We start from the raw sequence: 27878 nt of genomic DNA on the forward strand, positions 1-27878 counted from the left end.
TTTGTTTACTTTTCAAAATATTAAAAAACAAATTGTATATATAAACGTTGAAAATGGATATTTTTGCCGAACGCCGAACACTTACGAAACTCAATAATTCCATAAATATTGTAAACCGCTTTATTAAATGCTTTATGTTCTCTATCATCTTACATTAACAATATTTCCAAACTATTTTCTTCCAAGAAAAGTAGTTTAAAAATATATATATACATGATACTGATTCAGATTAAATATTATAAAACTTTTCTTCGATGAATTACCAATTTAGTAATTCTCATTTTTTATAGTGTTTGCTGCCAAGTATTTTCCGATAAAACATATTTTTTTTTTTGTATTTTATTACTTCCAATTTTCTGATTTGTATTTTTTTATTTTTGTTACACATCAAAAATATAATTTTTATGTTCTGAAAGATAAACTACAAATTAACATCTATGTATAAATGTTATTAATGTGTGTCATATATATATGCAATATATATATATATATATATATATATATATAATTTAATATGTCATAAATCTCATTTTGTTTAAAAACTTTATAATTATAAATATATATTTTTTGGTTTATGCAATAATTCGTCTTACAATGTTATACAATACCTAATCTTTATTTATTCCAATTGTCTCTTCCTTTTACTTATTAATTTTTTTTTATTTCCTTTATCTGTTTACTTAGGTTTTTTTCTCTTGTCTTATTCTATTGGTCCACTCCATTACTTGCTTAAGTAGTTTATCATTCTCTATTCTCCATATCAGACCATATCATATTAGTTGTTCTTGCTTTATATCATGTATTATTGTGCCTTCTATATATAGATAGTTTCTAGATATAGACCGTTCTTATTTGATGATTACTATCTTATAAGTAATGTCTTTAGATGCTAATTCGACTTTATGATTGGTTTATATATTAAGACAGTTTTAAATATATATATATATATACACATATATATAAAGTAATATAGAATCACATACACACACATGTATAAAGTAATATAAAATTACATATATACATATATAAAGTAACATAGAGTTACATACACAGATATGTAAAGTAATATAATATCACATACACACATATATAGAATTACATATAAACGCGTTTATAAAGTAATATAGAATCACATACACACATATATAGAATCACATACAAACACGTTTATAAAGTAATATAGACTCACATACACACACATATATAAAGTAATATAGAATCACATACACGCACATATATAAAGTAACACAGAATCACATATACACACGTATGTAAAATAACATAGAATTACATATAAACATATGTAAAGTCACATAGAATCACATACACGCACATATATAAGGTAACAGAATCACATATACACATGTATATAAAGTAACATAGAGTCCCATATTAGTATGTAAAGTAACATAAAATTATTTACATGTTAAATATGCTTTTTTAATACTTACATGATATCAGAGTGTTACATATAGATGATTTTTATATAATTAAATATATTAATTCAATATGATGAGATTTAAACAAGTTTTTTTTATTATAGAATATTATAAATTGTTTATTATAAGAAAATATTAAAATCGGAAGTATTAAAATAGATAATGCATCATGTAACTTATAATCAGAATACAATTTTAAAAATATACATTATGATACAAAGTGTATACCGCACAGTATATTTTTATGACTAAATATTATTAACAATATTACATGAAACAGAGGCATCAAAATGGAAAAGTAACTTTACATTAAATTTGATTTATTGAGAATTAAAATTTTCTAAAGATTTTAAAATATAGATTATGATTAAACTTTCTATAGATTATTATGAAATAGCTTTAGCTCAAGTTTTTTATGAAAAAAATATCATAAGCAGTTTATTATAGAATAATCATAAATAAATGACAAAACTTCTTTACATATAAAAGAATATTAACTGATATACAAATTTTCATATTCAATAGTATTAAAAGAAATAATATTATAAAATATCATTAAACTATATTGGAAGTGTATGTATTGTGACATTGGTTAAAAACTCGTCGTATCAATCAACATAAAGATTCTATGTTATAGTAATGAAATCCATTCATCTCCTATCTATTATTTTAAGCAGGGATGTCTATGTTACAAAGTTATGTTATTCATTTGACGCACTAGCACGTCGGATAATTTATTCTGTTCCTTGTTGTATTGTACAATGATGGATAGTTTCTTCGCCGGATTATGATTGATTTTATTGGTCCTTAACTTCTCTATCATGTCCGGCTTCAATGGGCATTGCTCGAATGGAATATATCCCCCTTGGTTTTTACAGTACTCCCAAAGTAACTTCCAACATTTACTCTTGCAGAGAACATTTGGGTCGCCTATTACTATTGTAAGCGCTTTGGCACGTGTTAGAGCGACGTTAAATCTCTGAAAAGAAAAGAAAAAAAGATCGTTACAATTAAACGACATTAATTTGTACAATTGGAATATTAGTGTGCATGAATATTGGCTTAGTTTACACTGATTGTTTGGTACGCGCACCAAGTACTAAATCTTCTTCTTTGATTAATGTAGATTTTACACTAAATGATTTATACCTATCGAAGAAGCAGATTTAGTATTTGGTACGCGTACTAAACAATCAGTGTAAACTAAGCCATTATCATGAGAATGATTTAAATCATGACTAGGGAGCGGATGTTTGTGCACGATCCCGTATCGCGCGCAGAGAACCGCTGCGTGCGAGTGAGTCGAGTACTCGCTGAGGTAGCATTTCTCGAGAAAACCCGATTGTCAATTCATCTGAATTCAATATATCTATCGTGTATAATGTGTATACTCGACTCACTCGCACGCAGCGGTTCTCTGCGCGCGATACGGGATCGTGCACGAACATCCGCTTCCTAATCATGACAATCATTGGCTTAGTTTACACCGATTGTTTAGTACGCGTACCAAGTACTAAATCAGCTTCTTTGATTGTAGATTTTACACTAAACGATTTATACCTATCGGAAAAGCAGATTTAGTATTTGGTACGCGTACTAAACAATCGGTGTAAACTAGGCCATTAAATAAGTAACGAATTACGTACCTTCGGATTGGATAAAAAACCGATGTGCTCTCTGCCGTTGTGCTTGAAAGTTTTCGATCGCACCGTGGACAATATTATGACAGGTTTTTCTTGCCCTTGGAATATCTCCACTGTTCCCACAGTCACGTCTTCCAAGCGTCTCGCTACCAATTGCCGAGTGATGTCTAGCTGCTGCCGTTTAAAAGGTGTTATCACACCGATATCCTTCGCCGTGATTTTGTAATTCGGGAACTTTGTCTTCAGCAGCATGCTGACATAATGCACCACTACTAGTGCTTCGGCAACATTGTAGACACTGCAAGCAAATTGCGCTTGTATTCAATCATGATCTCATAGATAATTGTTAAATATAGAAGGATTTAATTTACCGCGTGAATATTAAAATGCGATTTAATATTTAAATTTACTGACCTTTTGGCTGAAGTTCTCTCTTCTCCACCTCGAACTTCTTGGAATATCATTGGAAAATTTTTATTGGGTAGTTTCGGCCAGTTTAACGCGATTTGTGTATCGGTTCCTCCGCAGGCTATAAGATCACCGTCATAAAATAATTGATTTGATATGTGTATAAGTTTTTCATGACTGCGATAATTTTTAATCAATTTTGTTATATAATTCGGATTGTAAATCCCATTCTGTTTTTTATATGGTTCGCAAGTGGTCATTAACCGTTCCAGCATAGATATTCCTGTTAGCATATTAAACAATGAAAAAATTATAGCATATACACGCACACATACAATATTAAAAGATATTATAGATACTATAGAAAAAACTTACCAAGAAGATGTTCAGATCTTTTGCTACGAACGACAGGTCCTAATTGATGAGGATCACCAGCAATAACAACTTGTGGATAAAAATCACACAAGATGCCGGAACTCGCTATTGCAAAAGGTATTAACATTTCAGGTTCAATTGTTTGACTTGCCTCATCAATTATAATATAAGAAAAATTATTTTCATCGAATCCCACGGCAGACAACCTATAATAAACAATGCGAGATTATATCGTGAATCTAAAAATTTAAAAGTAATATTTTACAATAATTTAAAATTAGTTGAAGCTGCAAGAGCCTGAGTCAGATAATCTTGCTCTGTTTTTTATTTTACATTAACGTAATGTTTACAATCACTCAACCCTTGGTGAAAAAATTTCTCTGAAAATTTGTCTGAAAATGTCTGAAAACAGTTTTCAGGGATTTTCAGTAAGATTCAGAGACTTTTTCACGGTAATTGAGGGATTATCAGCGATTTGTGTGAAAATTATTTCCAAGTGTGAGAGAGTTCCTGAATTTCGTTGCAACTTGGAATTTTGGTGATGTCTCTGAAAATTATTATTTCCAAGGTTTCTCGCTTGTCAGAGACATAAAACGATTTGTGTGAAAATCATTTCCAAGTGTCAGAAAATATCTGAATTTCGCTGAAATTCGGGATTTCAGTGATGTCTCTGAAAGTTGTATTTTCAAGATTTCTCGCTTTTCACCCATACAGCACAGAAGATTGCAATTACATTGCAGCAATGTGACAATCTTGCAATGTAATATTGTTGAGACATTATTGGGACATGTAATTGTAATATTTCATGAGAATATGATAGCAACATTCCAAAAACATTACAAAAGCAATATTCGGTAATCGCTAGTTCGTTCGTTTAACTATGCGCTATGCGACGCGCGTTGCGTAATCTATCTCGCATTTAAGTTTTAGTCATGATGATTATAAAAAACTTACAAATAGTAGCTAGTAAGATTAAAGGCATAGTAAGTATTTTTAGCAGTTTAATTTTTCTGATACAACCCCAACACAGGGAATTCAGATATTGAACTGATTGTTCAGAAATCGGACAGATAAATGTCCGAAAAATAAAAATCGTCCTTTTTTGTATTACTTGAGATGTAGATTGGAATGTCCATATAAATATTATAACATCTAAATTTTATAACAAATTTTATAACATAAATTATTTAAATTTAATTATCTGATTGTAACACGAGAGGTCCTTGCACGCGTTCTAAAACTGCGGCCCTGAGGGGGCGCTAGCAAGAAGTCACGGTGGCGCCAGTCGTTGTAGAGCGAGTCATAAAGAAGGCTGTATAACCTAAACTGTATTGGAAATATATCTCAGTTTTTTTCCTTACTTAAATTCTTCTTTGAGCGTCGTACAACCTGTCAAGTACTCACATATCCCAACGGTCACCCATTAATCGTTACAATTGGCGCCCAACTAAAAGGCCAGGTTACGACCGAAGTCGTCACGTCTAACCAAGACGTCATCCCCACGCAAGCCAACTCGACCGACAACGCGGTCGCAAACACGAGCGCAATCGTCGATACCACGTAGGGTAAGCTCAGACAAAAAAGCAAAGGAGAAAAGACAAGAAGCTACAATGGCGGAAAGTCAGAACACAGGTAACGCAATTACGTTAACAAACGAACAATTCATCGCTCTTCTACAACAGATACAGATATCTGCTACGAACGTCCCCACCGCAAATGCCGCGCTACCGCAAGGTAATTTTTCGCGATGCACTTCTCGATTCGATGGAAAAAAGACGTCCGATGTAGAAGCTTTTATCGATGCGATCGTTACATACAAAGAATGCACAAATATATCCGACGAAAACGCCCTAAAGGGACTATCGATCCTACTCATGGATCTCGCCGCGACGTGGTGGCAGGGTGTCAAATCTACAGTCAATACGTGGAATGCCGCGATAGATCTGCTAAAACTAACATACGGACCTAAGAAACCGGCATACTGTATCTACAAAGAACTCTTCGCGCGGGAACAAGAAGAAAATACATCGACGGACGTATTTATATGTAAAGCACGCGCCCTCCTTGCTAAACTTCCGTACAACACGCCGTTAACGGAAAGCATCCAATTAGATATGGTCTACGGATTATTGTCATACAAGATTCGAAAGGAGATATCACGTGAAAAAATTACGTCATTTTCGGAATTATTAGATCTCGCGAGGGAAGTCGAAGAGACTCGAGCCGAAGAAAATAACGACACATCTAAACAAACGATATCGTCCCGTAAACATGAATCCCGTCTACGATGTAAATACTGCAAAAGTTTCGGACATACGGTAGACGAATGCATGAATCTTAAAAAGAAACAAGAAAACAGTCCGACCACGACAAGCAAAAAAAACAAAACGGATTTGGATACAGACGATGCGCAAGCGAATAGCCAACGTTCTCGGCCTACAGTTACTTGTTTCGGTTGCGGGAATCCCGGGTATCTCCGTAAAGAGTGCCCTAAGTGCAATAAGACGGATAAAAGCGGCAAAGGCATAGCGAAGCCTGATTTCTGCCTCGTAGACACATCTCCGATACATGCAAAATGCAAGAAACGACCGATTCTCAACATTGAAATATTAGGGGCGAAAGGCACTGGTCTGATCGATACAGCCGCAAAAATGAGTGTCGCTGGTTACAGTCTATATAAAATTCTAATCGACAAAGGTCAAAAATTCAAAGAAACAGACGCATATATCGGACTGGCAGACGGTACGCGTAGCAGGGAACACGTTTTATTAACAGAAGTTGACGTTCATCTAATGGATCGCACGATAAGTATCACATTCCTTATAATACCGCACGCAGAAAATAATTACACACTACTCGGCATGGACTTTATCGAAAAAGCGAAAATTGTAATAAATGCTCCACAGCGTATCTGGTATTTTGCAGATGAAAACGAACCGCGTGAGCTGAACTTTGAAGCTTCGGAAGGAACATGTGACACTGTACAACTGAATTACGTCGAGACACTAAGAAACAACAAAGCCCAAGTTCTGTCCTCAAATCAGCGTGATAAACTCAATGAGTTTTTGTCTACTAACGAAGACATCTTCGCACTAGGGGGAGAGCAGACAACGTACGCTGAACACGCCATTGAAACAGGCGATAACGCACCAGCAGCCGTACCACCGTATAAAATGCCCCGACATAAGAAAGAAATATTGGAAAAGGAGCTTAATGCTATGCTAGAAGCAGATATTATCGAAGAATGCGAATCTCCATGGGCGGCCCCAGTAGTATTAGTGCCGAAAAAGGACGGTACGATGAGAGTTTGCATTGATTATCGTCGCTTGAACGCCATCACAAAGACTGATTCATATCCGATGCCCAGGATTGATGAACTACTGCATCTTGCCAAAAGATCTCTCTATATGTCGACTATCGACCTGCGCTCAGGATATTGGCAAGTGAGCGTGAGACCGACTGATCGAGATAAAACTGCATTTACGACGCCGTTTGGTACCTTCCGTTTTAAGCGCATGCCTTTTGGCCTGAAGAATTCCGGCGCCACGTTTCAAAGGCTAATGGACCAGTTCCAAAGAGGCTTAAAGGATACTACGGTAATAGTATACTTAGACGATATAATAGTAATCTCGACCAGTTTTGAGGAACACTTAGCGGATCTACAAAAAGTATTTAGCCGTCTTCGTGAATTTAAACTACGAGCCAAACGAGAAAAATGTAATTTTGCATGCTCACAAATCAAGTTTTTAGGACATATGATCACGACCGAAAGAATTCGTCCGGATGACGATAAAGTGGCAGCCATTCTAAATATCCCACCGCCTAGAAATGTAAAGCATTTACTTACGTTTTTACAAACTGCCTCATGGTTTCGCAAATTTATTCCGAATTTCGCAGCAATCGCTAAACCATTAACATCGCTCACCAAAAAGAACGTCAAATGGACATGGTCAGAAGATCAAAAAGATGCTTTCAACAAATTAAAAGAGGCACTTACCAGCGCTCCCATACTCAGACAAGTGGATGAACAACTACCGTTTATTATACGAACGGACGCCAGCAATTACGCAATAGGAGCTATCTTAGCTCAAGGTGAAGGATCTGACGAAAGGCCCGTAGAATACGCCAGTCGCCTACTGACTTCAGCAGAATGTAACTACAGTACGATTGAGCGCGAAGCTCTCGCTATAGTTTGGGCTGTTTCTAAATTCAGAGGGTATATCGACGGTGCTCAAATCACTATAGGCACAGATCATCAACCGCTGAAGTGGCTTATGAGCCTGAAGTCGCCGTCAGGACGGTTAGCCCGATGGGCTTTGAGTCTCCAGGAATATGACCTTAAGATTACATATTTACCGGGAAAAATGAATGTCGTCGCTGATACACTTTCGAGGCCCCCTTGCACGGAAAGCAACGAAGACGATTGCGGAATTTGTACGGTCGTCGTTAATCTACCCACGGACGGAGCCGCTAAATTAAGAGAAGAACAGCTTTCGAATCCAGAAGTTAAAAAGATCATCGATGCATTCGAGTCAAAAAACGACCTCGACCTCGCAAATTGGACTTCTCGCGGATACCTAATGTCGAACGGAGTCTTATATCGATACGTGCCAACCGAAGACACGGAAGAGGCTCAATGGGTTGTGCCAAAATGCGCTATCGATCGCATCTTATATGAAAATCATGACGCACCTATGGCCGGACACTATGGGATTGACAAAACGCTGAAACGAATCTCGAGCAAGTATTATTGGCCCGGAATGCGTAAAATGATCAATGAGCATATCAAGAAATGCATTGAATGTGGACGTTATAAGCCATCGAATTTGAAACTTGCTGGACTACTAAGGACACCTGCAGCCAACAGAAGATTTGAAGTATTGGCTATAGATTTATTTGGACCTTTGCCTAGTACTTCCGAGGGATATCAATGGATATTCATTGTTGAAGATGTCGCTACAAAATGGGTTGAACTATTCCCATTAAGACGTGCTACCGCAGATGCTTGCGCCAAAGTCTTAATTGACGAAGTCATGCTTAGATTCGGTATTCCCCGTCGCATTATATCAGACAACGGACCGCAATTTGTAGGAGCGATCATGCAACAAGTATCGTTCTGTTTAGGGTTCAACCAATCATTAACTTCGGTCTATCATCCGGAAGCCAACCCTGTCGAGCGCAAGAACAGAGATATGAAGGTTCAACTTTCGATTCTTGTAGGTAACGAACATACCAGTTGGGCCAACAAGATACCATCGATTAGATACGCTATAAACTCCAGTATGTCGCAAACCACAAGAAACACTCCAGCCTATTTGATGTTCGCGCGAGAAATGCGCGATCCAGGCGAAGTTCAACGGGATTTACGTGAAATAGTCATCGGAGAGAATTTTGTATCAGAAATTACGCCATACCTACTAAAGGTCGCAGATACCATGAAAGAGGTAGTTGAAGTGCACGAACAAGAACAAGACCGACATAAAGTATACGCGGATAAAGTTCGAAGACAGGCCGAAGTATTCCAAGAAGGAGATCAGGTTATGGTGAAAACACGTGTACTGAGTAATGCGTCCCAAGAAGTCACTACTAAGTTTGCACCTAAAAGAGATGGGCCTTATAAGATCGCTAAACGGGTTTCACCTATTAGTTATCAAATCGCAGATAATGTTACAGGTGATTTGCTTTCAGTCCATCACGTTTCCGATTTAGAAGCTTGGAGAAGAACTGGGACGGAGGAAACATTTCAGGAACCCATCAAAGCCATTAAAAGGCGTGGTCGACCTAAAAAGGATGTCTGCCCTTCACAACCCAGGCAAAGTGTTGGATCTTTGTCGAGGACTCCTAACAGATCCAAAGGGGGAGTCTGTAACACGAGAGGTCCTTGCACGCGTTCTAAAACTACGGCCCTGAGGGGGCGCTAGCAAGAAGTCACGGTGGCGCCAGTCGTTGTAGAGCGAGTCATAAAGAAGGCTGTATAACCTAAACTGTATTGGAAATATATCTCAGTTTTTTTCCTTACTTAAATTCTTCTTTGAGCGTCGTACAACCTGTCAAGTACTCACATATCCCAACGGTCACCCATTGATCGTTACATGATTATTTAATTTTTTTTATTTAATTACAATGTTTCAATGAAATTATTCTGCAATATGTCTGTAACCTTTCTTTGCTGTATAGGCAGAAACTTTCAGCGATTTGTGTAAAAATCATTTCCGAATGTCTGAAAGTCTCTGAATATACTGTAACAAATTTTATAAAAATCTTTGAAAATCGCAGAGTTTATTTAAAATTACACTGAAAAATTCTCTAAAAAAACACTGCAACGTGTCCGAAATTACGGACATTTTCAGAAACATTTTCAGACTTTTTCAGAGAAATTCAGAGAAATTTTTTCACCAGGGACAGACGTTTCGGTTATACGGGTTGTGGCTATCTTCGGTGTGTTAATAACAATTTACTAAATTATGCCTACAACTAGAGCACTAAAGATACAGGTATTCTCGTTTGCGCCATTTTTGATCCATTCCCCCACTTCTTGCCCTATCGCCCCTTTGTCGCTGAGCTAAGAAGTTTATGATGATTAGGTTATGTCTTCTAAGGTAGTTTTCCACCAAGAGACACAAGCGACACAAAAGTATTATTCTCTCTGTTGCTCATTGAATATCGAACAAAGACAGAGTGATACTTGTGTCGATTTGTGTCAACCATTGAACTATATACCATACTGGAACGAGCACAGGCTACCCCCTCCATTCGACAAAACGGTCAGACAAGGCAGTGACTCGGTACCGGATTTCTCTTTCTATCTCGTCTACTCTCGACTAAAAGCCATCACACACAAAATGACATAATTGCATATGCATAGCATAAGACCGTCTCGACCAATGAGCATGCTATGTAAATCAATATGGCGCCTTTATGCTAGATGTTCATTGGTCGAGACGGTCTTATGCTATGCATATGCAGTTATGTCATTTTGTGTGTGATGGCCTTAATAGTAGCTGTGAACACGTGACCAAAACTGTTGGTTAGATAGAGAGATCCGGGTCCGAACAGCTATCTCCATCTGACCGGTCGAGAACAAAGGCGTGCTCGTTCCAGTATATATGGTATATATTTCAATAGTATCAACTTGTGTCCTTTGCTGGAAAACATACTAAGCTGCTCGAACTTTGTAAGGACCGAGAGGGCAAGGAGTGGGGAGAATGGGTCAAAAATGGCGCAGACAAGAATACTCACGTTTATAGTGCCTTACTATAACTAAGGCACTATAAACGTGAGTATTCTACCATCTGCTCTGGTCTCCGCCATTTCTGTTCCGTTCCCCCACTCCTTGCTCTCTCGCCTCTATCGCTGAGCTGACAAGTTTATGATGATTAGGTTATGGTTTCTAAGCTGCTCGAACTCTGTATTTGCGTGTATCCGACTGTGAACAAAAAAAAAAGATAAATGCCTTGCTGCGTTGCGGTTAATTGTACCAATAGAACAGAAAAAGGTGTTCGAGTATTTGCATTTCCTGTGGATGATATTCGTCAACAGCAATGGATACGTAATCTCCGCAGAGAGTTTTGGACACCAACCAAATATTCGCGCCTCTGTGAAGTAAGTTTATTCTCTTAAATTTCCAATTTACGTAGCTTTTTCTGTTTGTTTAGGATCATGGATCGTTTTTTTAAGTGTAGTTTAGATTTGTCACCGTTTGAAATTACATAAATATGAATAACTGTAATCAATAAAGACATTTATCGGGTGCAGTTCCAAATAGGTGAAACGCCCGATTGTTTTGAAACTCCACTATTTTACGTAGTTTGGCGCGCTGATTACGAATATGATAATAAAAATCGCCGACTAGGTCATTTTCAAGGTCAAAACAAGGTCAGAAAAAGTGAAAAAATATCACTTTTTTGAGATTATTTCAAGAAATATTGATGTAACAAAAAAAAGTTTCAAATAAAAGTTGTAGTTCTTGTAAAAATACATTATTTATGTCCTATGCATTTTTTGTGTAAAACTGATAGTTTTCGAGAAAATTGACGTTAAAGATTAAAAACTTTGGTAAGTAGGATGAAACACGGGGGGTTCGGGGGGCGAAGCCCCCCGAGGGGGAAATGGGTGCAGGCGGGGAGGGGGGTGCAGGGGGGAGGGGCGGAGCCTCTCCCCCCGCCTATTACATAGCTAGTGTCTATTATAGAAGTTGAAAATAACTTTCAAACACAATATGCTCTCTACCTTGCGTAGGGGTCTTGCTAATCTTTTCAGTATCAAATATTTTTAATATATTGTAGACTCATCATACCTTTAGTAAGGCGAAGATTTAATTCATATAAACTTTCTGCGCGCACACACCTTGCGTTGGGGTCTTGCTAATCTTTCCTGTATTTAAAATTTTTAGTATATAGTAGACTCATCATATATTTAGTAAGGCAAAGATTTAATTCATATAAACTTTCTGCGCGCACACACCTTGCGTTGGGGTCTTGCTAATCTTTTCAGTATCTAGTATTTTTAGTATATTGTAGACTCATTAGATTTTTAGCAAGGCAAAGATTTAATAAATATACATAAATTGTATACGCACACACGCCGCTACATTTTTGAACGGCATGCGCATGCAAGCTAAGGCCTACCTGTTTACCAAAGTTTTTAATCTTTAACGTCAATTTTCTCGAAAATTATCAGTTTTACACAAAAAATGCATAGAACATAAATAATGTATTTTTACAAGAACTACAACTTTTATTTGAAACATTTGTTTGTTACGTCAATATTTATTAAAATAATGTTAAAAAGTGATATTTTTTCAGTTTTTTTGGAGTTTTGACCTTGAAAATGACCTTGTCGGCGATTTTCATTATCATATTCGTAATCAGCGCGCCAAAATACATAAAATAGTGCAGTTTCAAAAAAATCGGGCGTTTCACCTATTCAGAACTTTATCCCATTTATCTTATAAGCAATTTTTTTATTTCAGAAACATTTTGAAGAATCACAGTTTGAGATTGATCGAGCAGATAATTGGCGAAAATTAAAATCAAACGCCATACCAACACTTTTCGATATACCTGATCCACCTGCAATGAATAAAAATAAAACAGATGAACCAAATACAAATGCCACTGCTGAGAAAGACATAAGTTTCTATGATACATTACAGTAAGATAAAAGAAATGACATGTATTAATTTGTTTGTTTATTTATTCATTTATTTATTATTATTATATTTATGGGCGTGACTAATACTCTTGTACACATCGTACGAGTGATTAAATATAAACATAAGATTAATGAAAAAATTTACGTCTTTCTCAGCAATGGCATTTGTATTTGGTTCATCTGTTTCATTTTTATTAATTGCAGGTGGATCAGGTATATCGAAAAGTGTTGGTTTGGTTTTAATTTTCGCCAATTATCTGCAGTCTCAAACTGTAATTCTTCAAAATGTTTCTGAAATAAAAAAACTGCTTATAAGATAAATGTCTTTATTGATTACAATTATTCATATTTATGTCATTTCAAACGATGACAAATCTAAACTACACTTAAAAAAACGATCCATGATTCTAAACAAATAGAAAAAGTACGTAAATTAGAAATTTAAGAGAATAAACTTACTTCACAGAAGCACGATAATTTGGTTGGTGTCCAAAACTCTCTTTTTGTTCACATCGGATAATCAAAATACACGTAAACACAGAGTTCGAGCAGCTTAGAAACCATAACCTAATTATCATAAACTTGTCAGCTCAGTGACAGAGGCGTGAGGGCAAGAAGTGGGGGAACGGAACAGAAATGGCGGAGACCAGAGCAGACGGTAGAATATCTACATCTTTAGTGCTCTAACGTGACGCGCTCAGTGGGAATTCGGCCTGAGACTTATTACATATGCTGTTTTTTGGTGATTCGCGTCATTTTCTTTTGTTAAAAATCGTTAATTTAATGATTTCAAATTATGCATTTCTCTGTTCCTTCCGATAGTGGTTGATGGTTGAAGAATCATATGTCTAGATCTTAGGCGTCGACCTAGTAACCGTTAATTATCTTAGGGTGCCGTCACATACAGTCCGTAATCCGTAATCCGCACCGGAAGTCCGCAAAAGTTACTAGGTATTTCGTCCGTAACGTTACGTGTGTTTTTATCTCCTTGTGTCCTATGGAGCCGTAAATACAGACGTAACGGTAGTACTATTTTTTATTTAACAGATTATAATTGTTTATTTATATTTTATTCATAAGAAAACTACAGAATATATTATGATTTTAACAAAAGTTTTAATTAAATCGTCAAATTTAGTTAAATAAATAAAATTAGAAAAAGCATTACTAGTAATAACTAGTAACTTGTAGTAATTTTTACGGAAATTTCATGGCATTACGGCTCCATGGGACACAAGGAGATAAAAACACACGTAACGTTACGGACGAAATACCTAGTAACTTTTGCAGACTTCCGGTACGGATTACGGATTACGGGCTGTATGTGACGGCACCCTTACATTAATTCATTGCAATTGGATTAGTAGATTCATATATTTGCAAACCAACGTACATCAATGCAATATTATAGTGTTAAAAACGTGTTAAAAACACACTTTTTATCCAACACGTATCTGCCAATAATAAAGATGTTTCCTACTTAATACAATTTATGTATTATAATAACCCTCTCCTTAATTTTTCCTCCCACAAGTATTAACTTCTACTCCTATAAGTTCCTTCTTCCCCACTTATGTCTCTCATTGAACCTTGTTTGTTTTTACGCATAGTCTATCCAGTCCTATGCCAATGACTAGTTCAGTGGTATTTTCAAAACTACAATTTTATCTAACGACTTTTACTTATTCAAAGAGACAGGATGACACCCATTAATATTAATTTTACAAATATGACGTTTTTAACACTATAATATTGCATTGATGTACGTTGGTTTGTAAATAAATGAATCTAATACAATTATAATGAATTAATGTAAGATAATTAACGGTCAACGTTACTAGGTCAACGCCTAAGGCTGAATTTCCACTGAGCGCGTCACGCCTCGGCGTCATCCGTCGCGTCATGAATTAACCAATCAAAACATCCCATTTTATTCGCGCGGCAAATGATGCAATAAAATGGGATGTTTTGATTGGTTAATTCGTGACGCGGCGGATAACGCGACGCGTGACGCGCTCAGTGAGAATTCGCGGCCTAAGATCTAGAGATATATGATTCTTTAACTATGAACTACTATCGGAAAGAACAGAGAAATGCATAATTTGAAATCATTGGATTAAGGATTCTTAACAGAAGAAAATAACGTGGATCACCAAAAAACAGCGTATGTAATAAGTCTCAGTTGAAACACGAATTGCGGAAATTTAGAAAAATACAGATGCGATTATAGTTATAGGCATAATTTAATAAATTGTTATTAACACGTTGAAGATGGCTACAACCCGTATGGCCGAAACGTCTGTGGAGTGATTGTAAACATTACGTTAATGTAAAATAAAAAACAGCATGATTATTTGGCTCAGGCTCTTGCAGCTTCAAATAATTTTTAATTATTGAATAATAAAAAGAGCCACTAATACTATTAAATTAGTGATATTTTAATTATAAAATATCTTTTACATGTGTTTGGACAATGGTCAATTATAATTTTATACGAGACATAACTAATTTATTTTATTTATGTAAAAATCTATTCTATCTTTTCTACAAGCACATCTCGAATATTATACATAAGAAAATGAAACAGCCAAAATACATAGAAAAGATAGGGATCAAGAACTAAGCGAATAAACTGCGTGTAGAATGGCTGTGAGATAAATAGAAGAAATATGATTATATGTAGGTGAAATGTAAAAAAAATAGCAGAAAATGTAGATAAGGAATGTAAGATAAGGAATGAAAGACTGTAAGAGATTATAATTTTAAAAGTATGGATGAGAATAAGTGTGATAAGATTGAATTGTAAATCAAGTCCCTTTCTTGGTAAAAGCTGAAGTAATAAAGATATGTATACATACCTTAAAGATGTAACTAATGTTGTAATGATTATCTTTTTGCATAGCAGCTCCATCGTCAAAGAAATAGTTTTTCCATCAGCAAAAGTTGCATACGGTTGAATTAGTTTATCTACTTTCTCCCTGTTGTAACAAACAAAAATTAACTTTATGATATGTTTACGTATATAAATCTACTGCTTTTTATGTCGCAAGAATCAAACTGATTAATGTAAATAAAATATCACATGCCGTAAGGACACAGATCTTCCATTTGTACAATAATAATTTCTGTAAAAAATAATAACAAAAGAGTAAATCTTTTACCTTGATCTAGATGGAGCGTATATTCGGCACAATATATTTTTTGGAACTTTTCCAATTAATCTTGTAGTGATTTCATCAGCCGCTGCATTGGATGTGGTGCACACCAATATATTCTCCGTTGGGTGTTGCCTTATAATCTATTAAACAATGAATCAAAGATAGAAAGAAAAGAAGATAAAAGAAGCAAACAAGATGATGTCAAAATGATGTAAAAAACTGATGATTACTGGTCAAGTGACGTCAGATGACCAAAAATAATCGTATATAATGTATAAAACGTTTTTTTTGTGATGTCTTAATTATGTTCTCTAGAAACGTCATAATATCGTGATTTTTTAGTCATTTTTATAAATTAATATTTGTAAGATAATTGAAAATATAAAAACATTAATAATTGTTACAAAACACTACAAACAAAGTTGTATTATTAAAGTAAGTTTTCATAAATATATATTTATAAAAAATTACTTTATGAATAAATAATCTATATATATAAATACAAATATTGTATTACTATTTTTTAGTTATAAATTAATTTAAATTCTGATAAATTTTTAAATTATTAAAAAATTAATATTTATATTCATAGTTTTATTTTTAAATTTTGAATTAAACATTAGTTTGCATTTCAATCCAAGTGATAAAAATAATGACTTTTGCATATAAAACGCGGAAACGTTTGCGGCAAAAGGTACGTGATAGTCATGTACGTTTTTATATGATTTTAGTACTTAATAAAAATGTATACATTATATAATAATTTTCATTTATAATAAAACAATAATTTTGTATGCAATTTTGGTTTTTATTTTTATGTAAAATATAACCTATGCGTCATTAAAATATCATTCAAAGATCCAAAATAGTCATAAAGTTACGTCTTTTTAACGTCTTAAAATGTTGTCATCGGTCCGTGACATTAGTACGTCATTTTCCCGTCATTTTAACATCATTACATTGGTCATTTTCTGACCAAATTTTGACGTCATTTTGACGTCATTTTGACGTCATTTTGACGTGTGCCTGTTAACTGGGATATATCATATAATAGCAGGATATGATATCAAAAAGAGAATGAAATAAGTTACTTTGCTAAATAAGGGCTCTGATACAAAAATTACCTGACATATTGTTTCGACTAATGTCGCAGTTTTTCCTGTGCCAGGCGGACCGAAAATTATATAAGGCGCTGGGTGCGCAGTCTTATTTAAAATCTTCTTTACAGCTTGCTTCTGTTGTTCGTTCTTTGCCACATTAGGATTTACCCATTCAATATCGCTACATAATTTGAGTAATGTTAATAAAACGTTTAAATTTGACAAATAATAAAATATTAAATTGCAAAACTTACAATTCTACATCTTCACCGGGAATTCCTACTTCTGGATATATTAAAGGGATCCAGTTGCGCATACTGATTGCCGTTATTGCATAATGACAACAGCGCAATGGCCAATACTGACTCACGAAACTTATATCAAAGTTGTTATTGTTGAATAATTCCGCATCCCTAAATTATTTGTAAAAATAATAATTATACAAAGTGTCTCACTCCCAAGCAACATTAGTGACTATTTGTCGACTGTAAATTGACTTTTTCCAGTCAACTATCTGCCGACTGTCATAGTCGACTTGATGCCAACTACTGCAGTCCTGCAATCTGTAACCTATATACTCCTCGCTCTTGATGCCATTATTCTTAATTCTTATTCGATTCCGTTGGGTGTGAATTTCATGTGTTTCCGAGTATATCCCCATGCCGACTATTAGTCAACTTGAAGTCGGCTTTTAATCAATTTTATGTCGGCTGTAATTATTATTGAATTTTCATTGAATATATTGACATCCCAGCTAAAACACAAAATGTCAAAAACACCACACACACACACACAAATGGTCAACTAATTAAATAAAAAAATAATTATTTTACTACTTGGTAACGTTTACATTTTGTGTTTTAGCTGAGATGTCAATATATTCAATGAAAAATCAGTAATAATTAGAACCGACGTAAAATTGACTAAAAGCCGACCTGAAGTCGACTGAGAGTCGGCAGTTAAAGTTGACTGGCAATCGGCAAGTAAGGGTGAAATCAGATGATACGGAAAAGAGCTGCGGAACGGAGAGTGCGTCACTGAGACAGTCAATCACTTGCGGAATACAATCGTACGCAATAGCTGTGATTGGCTGTCTCAATGACGCACTTTTCGTTCCGCAGCTCTTTTCCGTATCATCTGATTTCACCCTAAAGCCGAGAGCACAAGCTTTTACATAAAGCATAACGCATAAGCATAAGGAAATTGATTGGTCTATATATAAGCATAAGCAAATGCATAAGGAAATGGACCAATCAATTTCCTTATGCTTATGCGTTATGCTTTATGCAAAAGTCTGTGCTCCGGCCATAAGATTAAGATTAAGACCGAAGCATAAACCAGCCATAAGTCGGCAATAAGTCAAAACTTACAGTCGACTGTAAGCTTTTTCTGCCGGCTTATAGTCGACTAACAGTCGACTCGATGTTGCTTGGGACTTGTTTTTATTTGTAATAATTAGTATAAAAATTCTTAAAGTTCTTATAAATATTAATATATAAAATTGTTTTGAACTTACACAGAAGCATCTAGTTGTATTGTTACTTCGTTCTTCGACAGTTTTACAACTCTAGCTAAAATATTTCTTTTTGAAACAACATGATAAAGAGATACTTTATCGTTAAGTACAATAACAGACTGTTCACTAGTCAAAGATGGTACATCAATGATAAAACAATGTTCCGAATTAGATTTAGATTTCTTGAGTTTACCATTTTTCAATGAATACCGTTTTATTTCTTTATTTATTTCAAATTGTTCCAAATATAAACATATTTTCAATATGGCCAAATAATCCCGAGTCTCTATCTTTTTTACTTCAGATAAACTTTGAATGTATTTTAAATAATTAGCAGCTTCCTCTGTGAAATTCCAAGGTCCTGATTCATATTCTGATTCATGTTTTAGTGCAAAATTCATACAAGGCGGAATGATACTTTGTGGCAAGCAAAAGCTTTGTGCTTCTGGAAACATTGTATAAGCCCTGAAAAGTGATAATATTTAATGATACATGTAGCAATTAATAAAATAAAATTATAAGTAGATAACTCTTGATAAAATATGCGAGATATGAATGCAAATATGCGTTACACAGATTTATGATATATAATATTGCTCGTTAGCAAATTGCATATAAAATTCATATATGTTTAACTTTTAGAGAGTTGTAAAATTTTTATTAAAATCATGAAGATTTTGTTCTAAAAATTATATTGGATTACTTTTGGAAGGGTTGTAATGAGAAAATGGAGGAAAGCAGTGATGCAATGATGCAAACTCGAGCAGGCACCAAGAACCAACCACTACCACCGTGACGGAAAGAGCACGTATGCAAGTGAAAACTGTGTTGTGTGAGCTCCGTGCAGACTCAGTTGAACGCGAAACACGGGGCTTGTTTGTTTTAGCTGCACTGGGGCAGCTCTGGGTCTGCTCTAAACAAGATAATACAGGACAAACTATTTATCTGTCCTGTATTATCCTGTGTAGAGCAGACCCAGAGCAGCCCCAGTGTAGCTAAAACGAACAAGCCCACAGTTTGCATCACTAGAGGAAAAGAAAAGGTGATAAAAGACGGCAGGCTGGGGAGTTAAAAGAGGATAGGGAAGGGAAATGGCGGATGAGAAAGAAAGAAAAGGAAAAGCAGCAGCGGGAAAGAATAAAATTTAATTAATATTTAAGGTTACATGTAACGTATAGGGGAAGGTGGGGTAAGACGGACCGCGGGGTAAAATGGTCCATTTGCTAGATCTTATTAGTAAGTACCTCTATCTGCTGGATAAACATAAAATTAATTTCCTTTTTGATACTTTTAAACTGTTTAAAAATTACGTCATTATATCATAAGACTATCGTGAGTTATTTATAAAGAAACGTCAAATTCTTGCAAATAGATCTCTTGATCTAATTTCTTAATATTACATTTTAAGTGACTAAGATTGCAAAACTTAATATTTTTAGATTTTTCTACAAATTCCATATTTCTGGTTATTTGGAAGTAATATTTTATCAGTTACATTTGAAAAATAATTTTGATACAGGTAAATAAAAATAAGATAATATTAATGTTGTTATGTGGGGTAAAAGGGACCAATTTAAATGGAGTACAACGGACCAATTTATATATTTGTTCTATTTATATTTTCTACTTATACTTTCTACTTACAGTTTTCTGCTTATATATTTGCTCTGATTTGAGAAATATTTTACATCTCATTTTCTTTTTTAACAATTTTTTGTTTTTTAACCATTTTTCTAGTTGCTAAAGATGCCTAGAAATTATAAAAGAAAATCGAATCGATGTAAATGAAATGAGGAAAATTTATACGAAGCCTTAAAAGTCATGTTAGAAGAAAACATTGGTAAACGAGAAATTGCAAGAAGATAAAATGATTAATGTTAAATTAATTTCTATTCTTATTCAAAAATATTTAATAAATAATACATAGTTTTGATTTTGAGTTAATCAGTTAAAATATTTCTTGGTCCATATTATCTCGGCTTGGTCCATTTTACCCCATGGGATGGTCTATTTTACCCCACCTATGAGGTAAAACGGACCAAAATTAAGTTTTTTAAAATCTTAATAAAAATTCAAACTTTTGCAAGTTTTGAAAATTTAACATTATGATCTTATAATAAACATTCTACTGCTTCTTCATACAAAATTTCAGTTATTTTTTGTCATTAATATAAAAAATATGGCCATTTTTGCTTGAGGGGTCCGTCTTACCCCACCTTCCCCTACTATCCCAGTCAGCAAAGTCTGTTCGAACAGATATTGTCAAACGTCTGCTACAAATTTTTGTCAGCAGAAAGACTGCAGATTATATACAAAATCTGTTACATCAGATGATGATAGCAGAATGTCAGCGGAAATGTTACAAAACCTGCTGATATCATTTGACAGCAGATCAATAACAGAAACCGAGCAGGATTTATTCGGAATTTTGACAGCAGATTGGCGGTAAAAACCGAACAAAACCTATGCAACGCAGTTTGATGTCAGATTGGCGGCAGAAATCGAGCAATGACTTGACACCTGTGCAAGTTCATGTGTTAAGGCATTTCTGTGACCAGGTGTACGTGGGGCTCACAAGTCAGGAGCCCGGTAAGAAACCAAGATCTATAGAAAGAAGGTTACCTCATGCGCAAAGAGGGACGAGCGGCAAGAGGGGCAAATGCAGAGAGGGGCGAGCGGCAAGAGGGGCAATGATGATCTCATCGGCGAACAGAAGCTATCTCAGACCAAGATCTATAGAGAGAAGGTTACCTCAGAAAAACCGGTTGTGGGCGAGGGACGATGAAGTAAGGGGGGAGCTAAAAACAGCTTGGTGGCGAGGGGCGATGAAGGAAGGGGAGAGCATGAGATCTCATCGACAAACAGTAGCTGTCTCTCTCTTTCAAAGTTTTTCTTTTTCTAACTGTTTCTACTCTCTGTCACTCGCTTGCATTTATTCTCCAAAAAACTTATGTACGCATTAAATTTTATAATACTGCCAAAAAAAATCGCAAGCACGTAGGTAATAAGAGGAAAGCTGAAGATAATCAAAGAAGAGTCGCCAATAAATATAAAAAAATTATTAATTAATTTAACGCAATTAACAGATTAATACAACATATATGTATTTTTATTATTATAGATACTTATAAAAATTTTATTATTATACTTGTATACTTATTATATTTATTATACTTAATTTTTATTATAGATATTTATAAAATTTTATAATCACTATGTTGCCGCATATTTAATGATCCCTAATATATACCCCATTATATTTGCTTTAAAGAATTATTTTAAGATTTCAACAGAAACATTTCAATAATATTTCATTAGCAAATATTTGAAAATTGTTAACACTTTGTAAATTTTATCATATAAATATTCACATTTGCAATGTTGAAACATATATTACAATTTCATTATTTAAGTTTGTATCATAATAAATTTGTGTATGATGCTTTTTATATTACCCTAGAATAGTACTTACATTTATGAATTTCAGTTACAATTTCTTGACAATTTTTGAGGTTTTCACAATTAAATATAAAAAATAAATTTTTTTATAGTATTTCTTTTGTAAATAATGCATATAAACAGTAAATATTATTTTAAAAATAATTTTTAAATATGTACTATTTTTTCTTTTATTTTACTACTTTACAAATGATGTTTTTTGTGTGTATCCCCAAATTATATTTTATTTTTATTGATATTACAGTCTAAATACGAGTACAAAGCAATTTGTATAACAAATGCATCTGTTGCAGCGATATTTAACATTATAAACGTTAAATATCTAGCGCTATAATTTGCAATATATGTAATTTATAGCGCCTTTCTAATTTACTTTTCAATTATTATTTTGCAATTTCCAGTACTATCAATATTTTACAAAATAAAAGTATTTTTTCGATAAAAACTCAAAGCATTTCTATATTAAAGGAGCGAGAGAGAAAACACTAAAGCGTGCGAGAGAGACAGCTACTGTTTGTCGATGAGATCATCATTGCCCCTCTTGCCGCTCGCCCCGCTCAGCATTTGCCCCTCTTGCCGCTCGTCCCTCTTTGCGCATGAGGTAACCTTCTCTCTATAAATCTTGATCTCAGACAACTACTGTTTGTCAATGAGATCATCATGCTCTCCTCTTCCTTCATCGCCCCTCGCCGTCAAGCTGTTTCTAGCTCCCCCCTTCCTTCATTGCTTCTCGCCATCAAGCTGTTTCTAGCTCCCCCCTTACTTCATCGTCCCTCGCCCTCAACCGGTTTTACTGGGGTGCGTTCATAAAGTTTACTTCGAGTAGAGTCAGAGTAGAGTTGGGTTATGTAGGAGTTAACTCTAGGAGTATACAATTTTATGTGACTTTGTGAACGACTGGCGTAACAGTTGAGTTGACAACATGGCAGAAAATGTGAAAAAAGTAATTTATTTTTCTGTGTTTTCTTTTGCGAAAAACTTAATGCTGAATATTCAGATAAGTATTATAATATATAATGCTTTATATCATAACACATTTTTCTTTTATAAGTAGTAAATTTAAACAAATCATTATTATTAACAAAAACATTTTAACTATTTATTATTATTAACAAGTTATTAAATTACAAGTTATTAAGTATACAATTAGTTATTATTATTAACAAGAATCTTTACAAAATGTTCCATAAATATCTTAACTTATTTAAAAATATTGTTTATATTTATATTCTATACGTATTTTTAGGAAAAATCTGACGATGAAGACTATGCAATGTTATTAATTAAACACATTTAAAAGAAAAGCCTAATCGTATTGTTGGATACATAAAAAATGTTGTAGCAAACTATACAAGTAAAGAGTTTCAACAACATTGAAAATAAAATTAAATAAAATACGTTATTGGCACAATTTTACATTGCACGCGTTACATTTACGCTTTACATTGTGTGCGACCATCGTCCTAATAAAAATTACAAAAACTATGGATAGAATTAGAAATAGAGAAGAATACATATGATACAGAGAGATTCTATCTATATTGTATGTTTTTGTCACGGTTTTTTCTGTTTCTAATTGCATCTATCCAAAATTATTATTAATCTTTAATTTATTTATCTACAAACTATGAAAGGTAAAATAACAAGTGATTACAAATCTTTTCATTAAAAAAAATAATAAAAAATAATAAATAATTGAAAATAAATTACCTGCAACATTTTGTATTAATGTAATACCATTTTTGTTCATAATTCTTTTTCCTGTTTTGTCTGTTAATATTATATAGTTTTCCATTTTTTAAATAATATTTAATAATATTAAAAATAGAAAAAATGCCCCCAAAAGTATGTTTAGCGTAGACAGCGTTTAGGTTATGTAGGTTCCACCACACCATTATCACTTGATTATAACCTTTTAAAATAAATAGATCATTATTGCGCATGTCGAGTTATTTTGACCCACCTTCTTGACATGAGTTAAAAAAGTTAACTCTAGAGTTAACTCTGTCAAATTTATGAACACTTTACTCTGAACGTACTTCCGGTCATATTCGAGTTTCTGAACGCTATAGAGTTAACTCTAGTTAACTCTAAGTTAAAGAGTAAACTTTATGAACGCACCCCTGAGGCAACCCTCTCTCTATAGATCTCGGTAAGAAACATCGCATCACTGTTATGATCTATACATGAGAATCGATAATTCTAACCTCAACGCTCTTTTTAGTATTCGCATATTTAAAAATAGAAATTAACATGTAGTCTCTGTAGTGATTATACGTATACATAATTTTGAATTAAAAACATTTATTTTTTTCTATTTCTTAAAAACGTGAAAAAAACGTTTTTTAAATTATTTCAAAAATGTTTCTGTTGAATGGTTTCAAAAACGTTTCTTATTGATGCTTAACGGTTAAGAAACATTGGATACATTTAGGAAACGTATATGAAACGAACATGTGCTACCTAAGATTTTTTATTTTGCTCATATTTATAAAAATTGCAACTGTCTGTAAATTACTACAAATATGCATAAAAAATCATTTTTTTCTAGAAAATTCAAAAAACTATTTAAATTTTTCAAACTGTGTATATCTTGCATGCAAGGAGTTTCTATAAAAAAAATACCACGTTGATATACTTGATAAAATACCACGTTGATAATACTTACGATAATGCAATATCACTATTTATGCACAATAATGACCAGCATACGTTTCCTTGATAATTCTTGATTTCCGCGTTTTCTTGATTTCCTAAAGATGCCGGTAGAACACAATAATTATTCTTAATTTTTTCTTCCTAATGTCGTGGCCATCACAAAAAAGGGGGATCTCCGGTAACTTTTCTGAATTGGCCTGAACCTTACTTACAAGAAGATGAAGATGGAATGGACAAAATCGTATGCGTTCCAATGTTGCCAGATTTGGCCCGGTTTTTTCGCGCATGCGCGACGCGGCGAACGCAGGTTGTTTTCCAGCAAAGGACACAAGTTGACAAAAATCGACACAAGTATCACTCTGTCTTTTTCGATATTCAATGAGCAACAGAGAGAATAATATTTTTGTGTCGCTTGTGTCTCTTAATGGAAAACAACCGCAGTGAAGTGTAAGGCCGAATTCCCACTGAGCGCGTCACGCGTCGCGTCATGACTCGCGTCACGACGCGACGCGAGGTAAGCTGAAGAATAGCGTCGTTCTTAAGCCTTGTGTCCACGATGCTAGAACTCGGTCCGAGATCTCGGACCGAGGGAAAGTTACTAGAACTCGGATCATGTACACACTGAACTTGGATGCAAAACTCGAATAAGAAGCTCGAACGAAAAAATGCGTTGCGTCCCATTTTTTGGTACGAGTTATTGCGAGTTATTAGATTTTACTAGTTTCTTTTACTATCTGTCAAGACAAAATATAAGATACTTATAGTGATACGAGATACTGTGAACAATATAAATAATATTTTAGTAAGTAATTATAGAATTGAAAAAATAAGAGAAATATAATTCTTAAATAAAATAAATTAATAAGATTAATAATTAATAAGATTTACATAAGTAGTTATTATTAGTTTTAATGCAGATTAAATTAGACATTAAAAATATATTATAACCTATATACATATTATTTTTCAAGAAAAGTATAATAATATATAAAATTGATTTTCAGAAAAAACTTCTTTTATAATAAAAAATGGATAATAAGGAAAATGTTAAAATTTTATTAATGTTATATCAACAACATCCTTGTTTATATGTTACAAGAAGTGTTGATTATCATAATCGTATGAAACAAGATCAAGCTTTACAGATAATCTGTAATCAGTACAAAGAATTAACAGGACAACCACTAACAACTGAAATTGCAAAAAAAAAATTAATAATTTAAGATCACAATATCTGGACTATCTAAATAAAATAAAACATTCGAAATTAAGCGGTGCATCACTTGATGATATCTATAAACTAACTTGGTGGTTGTTTGAAGATATGAGTTTTCTATAACATAGATCAGAAAATCATCGTAAAGAATCGTAACTCGATTACAACGCTAACTATATTCAGCCAAGTATAAATATTATTGTTCGAGGACTCGGACCGAGATCTCGGATTGAGTTCTAGCATCGTGGACACAAGGCTTTATTCACACTGAACGCGTCGCCGTAAGGAAACAAAAGATAATAGTAAAGAATAATGGCTTAGTTTACACCGATTGTGTACAATTGTATAGTACGCGTACCAAGTACTAAATTTGATTCTTTGATTGGTATAGATTTTACATTAAACAATTTATATCTATCGGAGAAGCAGATTTAGTACTTGGTACGCGTACTAAACAATCAATGTAAACTAAACCAATAATTATTTAATAATAGTATTAACATTAAATACAAAAGAGATGTTACTGTAACCACATTTTCCCGATTACACACTTGAAAAATTAAAATTATAATATTTCAGATATATATAGATACAGATATATATATATATTACATACCTCATTATTTGATCCAGCTGCGTTATTTTGTTCCATACTTTTACACTTCGTTACACCACATCACATATCAACATACGGTTGAATGTACCACCTTTGGGATCTGCCGTCTCAAATCTAAAAATCGTCTATTCGATTTTGGGCGTTCAAAATCTGCAGTGCGTTCAGCCCCACCTCGTCATAATACCAGCAGAGTGGGGGGAAAATCTGAATTCAACACGCTTCATGAAATCGTACCTTTACTTCCGTACGAAGCCAGATGCGGCGAAAGATCCAGAACATCCTCGAACATACAGGACCTGCTTCTTTTTCCGGAGCCGCATGTTAAACGGCACTCTATTCGGAGCCTTTGACTATAGAAACATAGTCAAAGTTCGGAGCCGGCAATAGGAACATTCGAATTAGAGTGGTCGTTGAATTAGATCTAGTCTCGCGAGCAATTAACCAGTATTGAAGGATAAGGATGGAAGTTACTAGGAAATCATTTCAATTTTTCCCGGTGGAAGAGTTCTGTTATTATAGATTTTAGGAACTCTAGGAGCGATGAGTCTTTTCCATAAAACTTATATACATGGAAGCAGAATAACTTATATCTCCCGTAATCCAAAAGTGTACCCAACATCTGTGCGACAAGGAAAGGTAGAACATGACTTTTGTTTGCTATGCGCATGTGCACTGTACCGCGTAGATTTGAAACGCTTATTTTACGTACATATATGTAATAATCAAATTCTGAGAAAAGTTTCATAAATATTAATCGTTTATAATAAATAGTAATATTATATATATAAATATTACATATAAAATATTACTATTTAAGTTTAAAAATAATTTGTAATTATTTATGAATATAAAATATAAATGAAAGAAACATTCTATAAAAGGAAAAAAAAATGGATTTCTTATCATTTATTTATCAACAGCACAGTAATTATAAACTATATTATAAACTATATTTATTATAATTAGTAATTATAAAATATTACAATATGTAGAAATCTATAATAAACTATGTGGAACAATAAACAATAAAATTTGTTACATGTGTTTAAAATGTATTAATTTAGTATACGTATGCCAAAGATATTCTTTTTTATCCGCATGGGTAGCGCGTTTTCCTTCATAATATAATCGGATTTG

The 27878-nt window shown here is 33.8% G+C and overlaps 1 protein-coding gene across 2 annotated transcripts; it reads right to left on the reverse strand.

Annotated features, from left to right (window-relative positions):
- LOC105670387 (helicase MOV-10-like) lies at nt 1-26127 on the reverse strand. Of its 2 annotated transcripts, none has more exons than XM_067354384.1 (10): nt 24920-26127; nt 18793-19257; nt 17531-17689; nt 17301-17457; nt 16180-16316; nt 15877-15996; nt 3866-4071; nt 3497-3773; nt 3086-3380; nt 1-2418 (listed from the first exon to the last, which is right to left on the reverse strand). In XM_067354384.1, the coding sequence occupies exons 2-10, from the start codon at nt 19245-19247 to the stop codon at nt 2128-2130; spliced, it is 2097 nt and encodes a 698-aa protein (XP_067210485.1). In that variant the 5' UTR covers nt 19248-19257; nt 24920-26127; the 3' UTR covers nt 1-2127. The 2 variants fall into 2 exon arrangements, with proteins under 2 accessions (XP_067210485.1, XP_067210486.1); XM_067354385.1 differs by lacking the exon at nt 24920-26127 and adding an exon at nt 19496-21763.
- Nucleotides 26128-27878: the final 1751 nt, after the last annotated feature.

The sequence above is a fragment of the Linepithema humile genome, chromosome 4 (genome assembly GCF_040581485.1).
Source record: "Linepithema humile isolate Giens D197 chromosome 4, Lhum_UNIL_v1.0, whole genome shotgun sequence".
Lineage (NCBI taxonomy): Eukaryota > Metazoa > Arthropoda > Insecta > Hymenoptera > Formicidae > Linepithema > Linepithema humile.

Coding starts and splice junctions, on each gene's coding strand:
- LOC105670387 (XM_067354384.1), bottom strand. CDS start 19,247: ATGTTTCCAGAAGCACAAAGCTTTTGCTTGCCACAAAGTATCATTCCG. Junction 16,317..17,300: donor TAGTCGAAACAATATGTCAG/GTAATTTTTGTA, acceptor ATTGTTTAATAG/ATTATAAGGCAACACCCAAC. Junction 3,774..3,865: donor AAGATCTGAACATCTTCTTG/GTAAGTTTTTTC, acceptor ATATGCTAACAG/GAATATCTATGCTGGAACGG.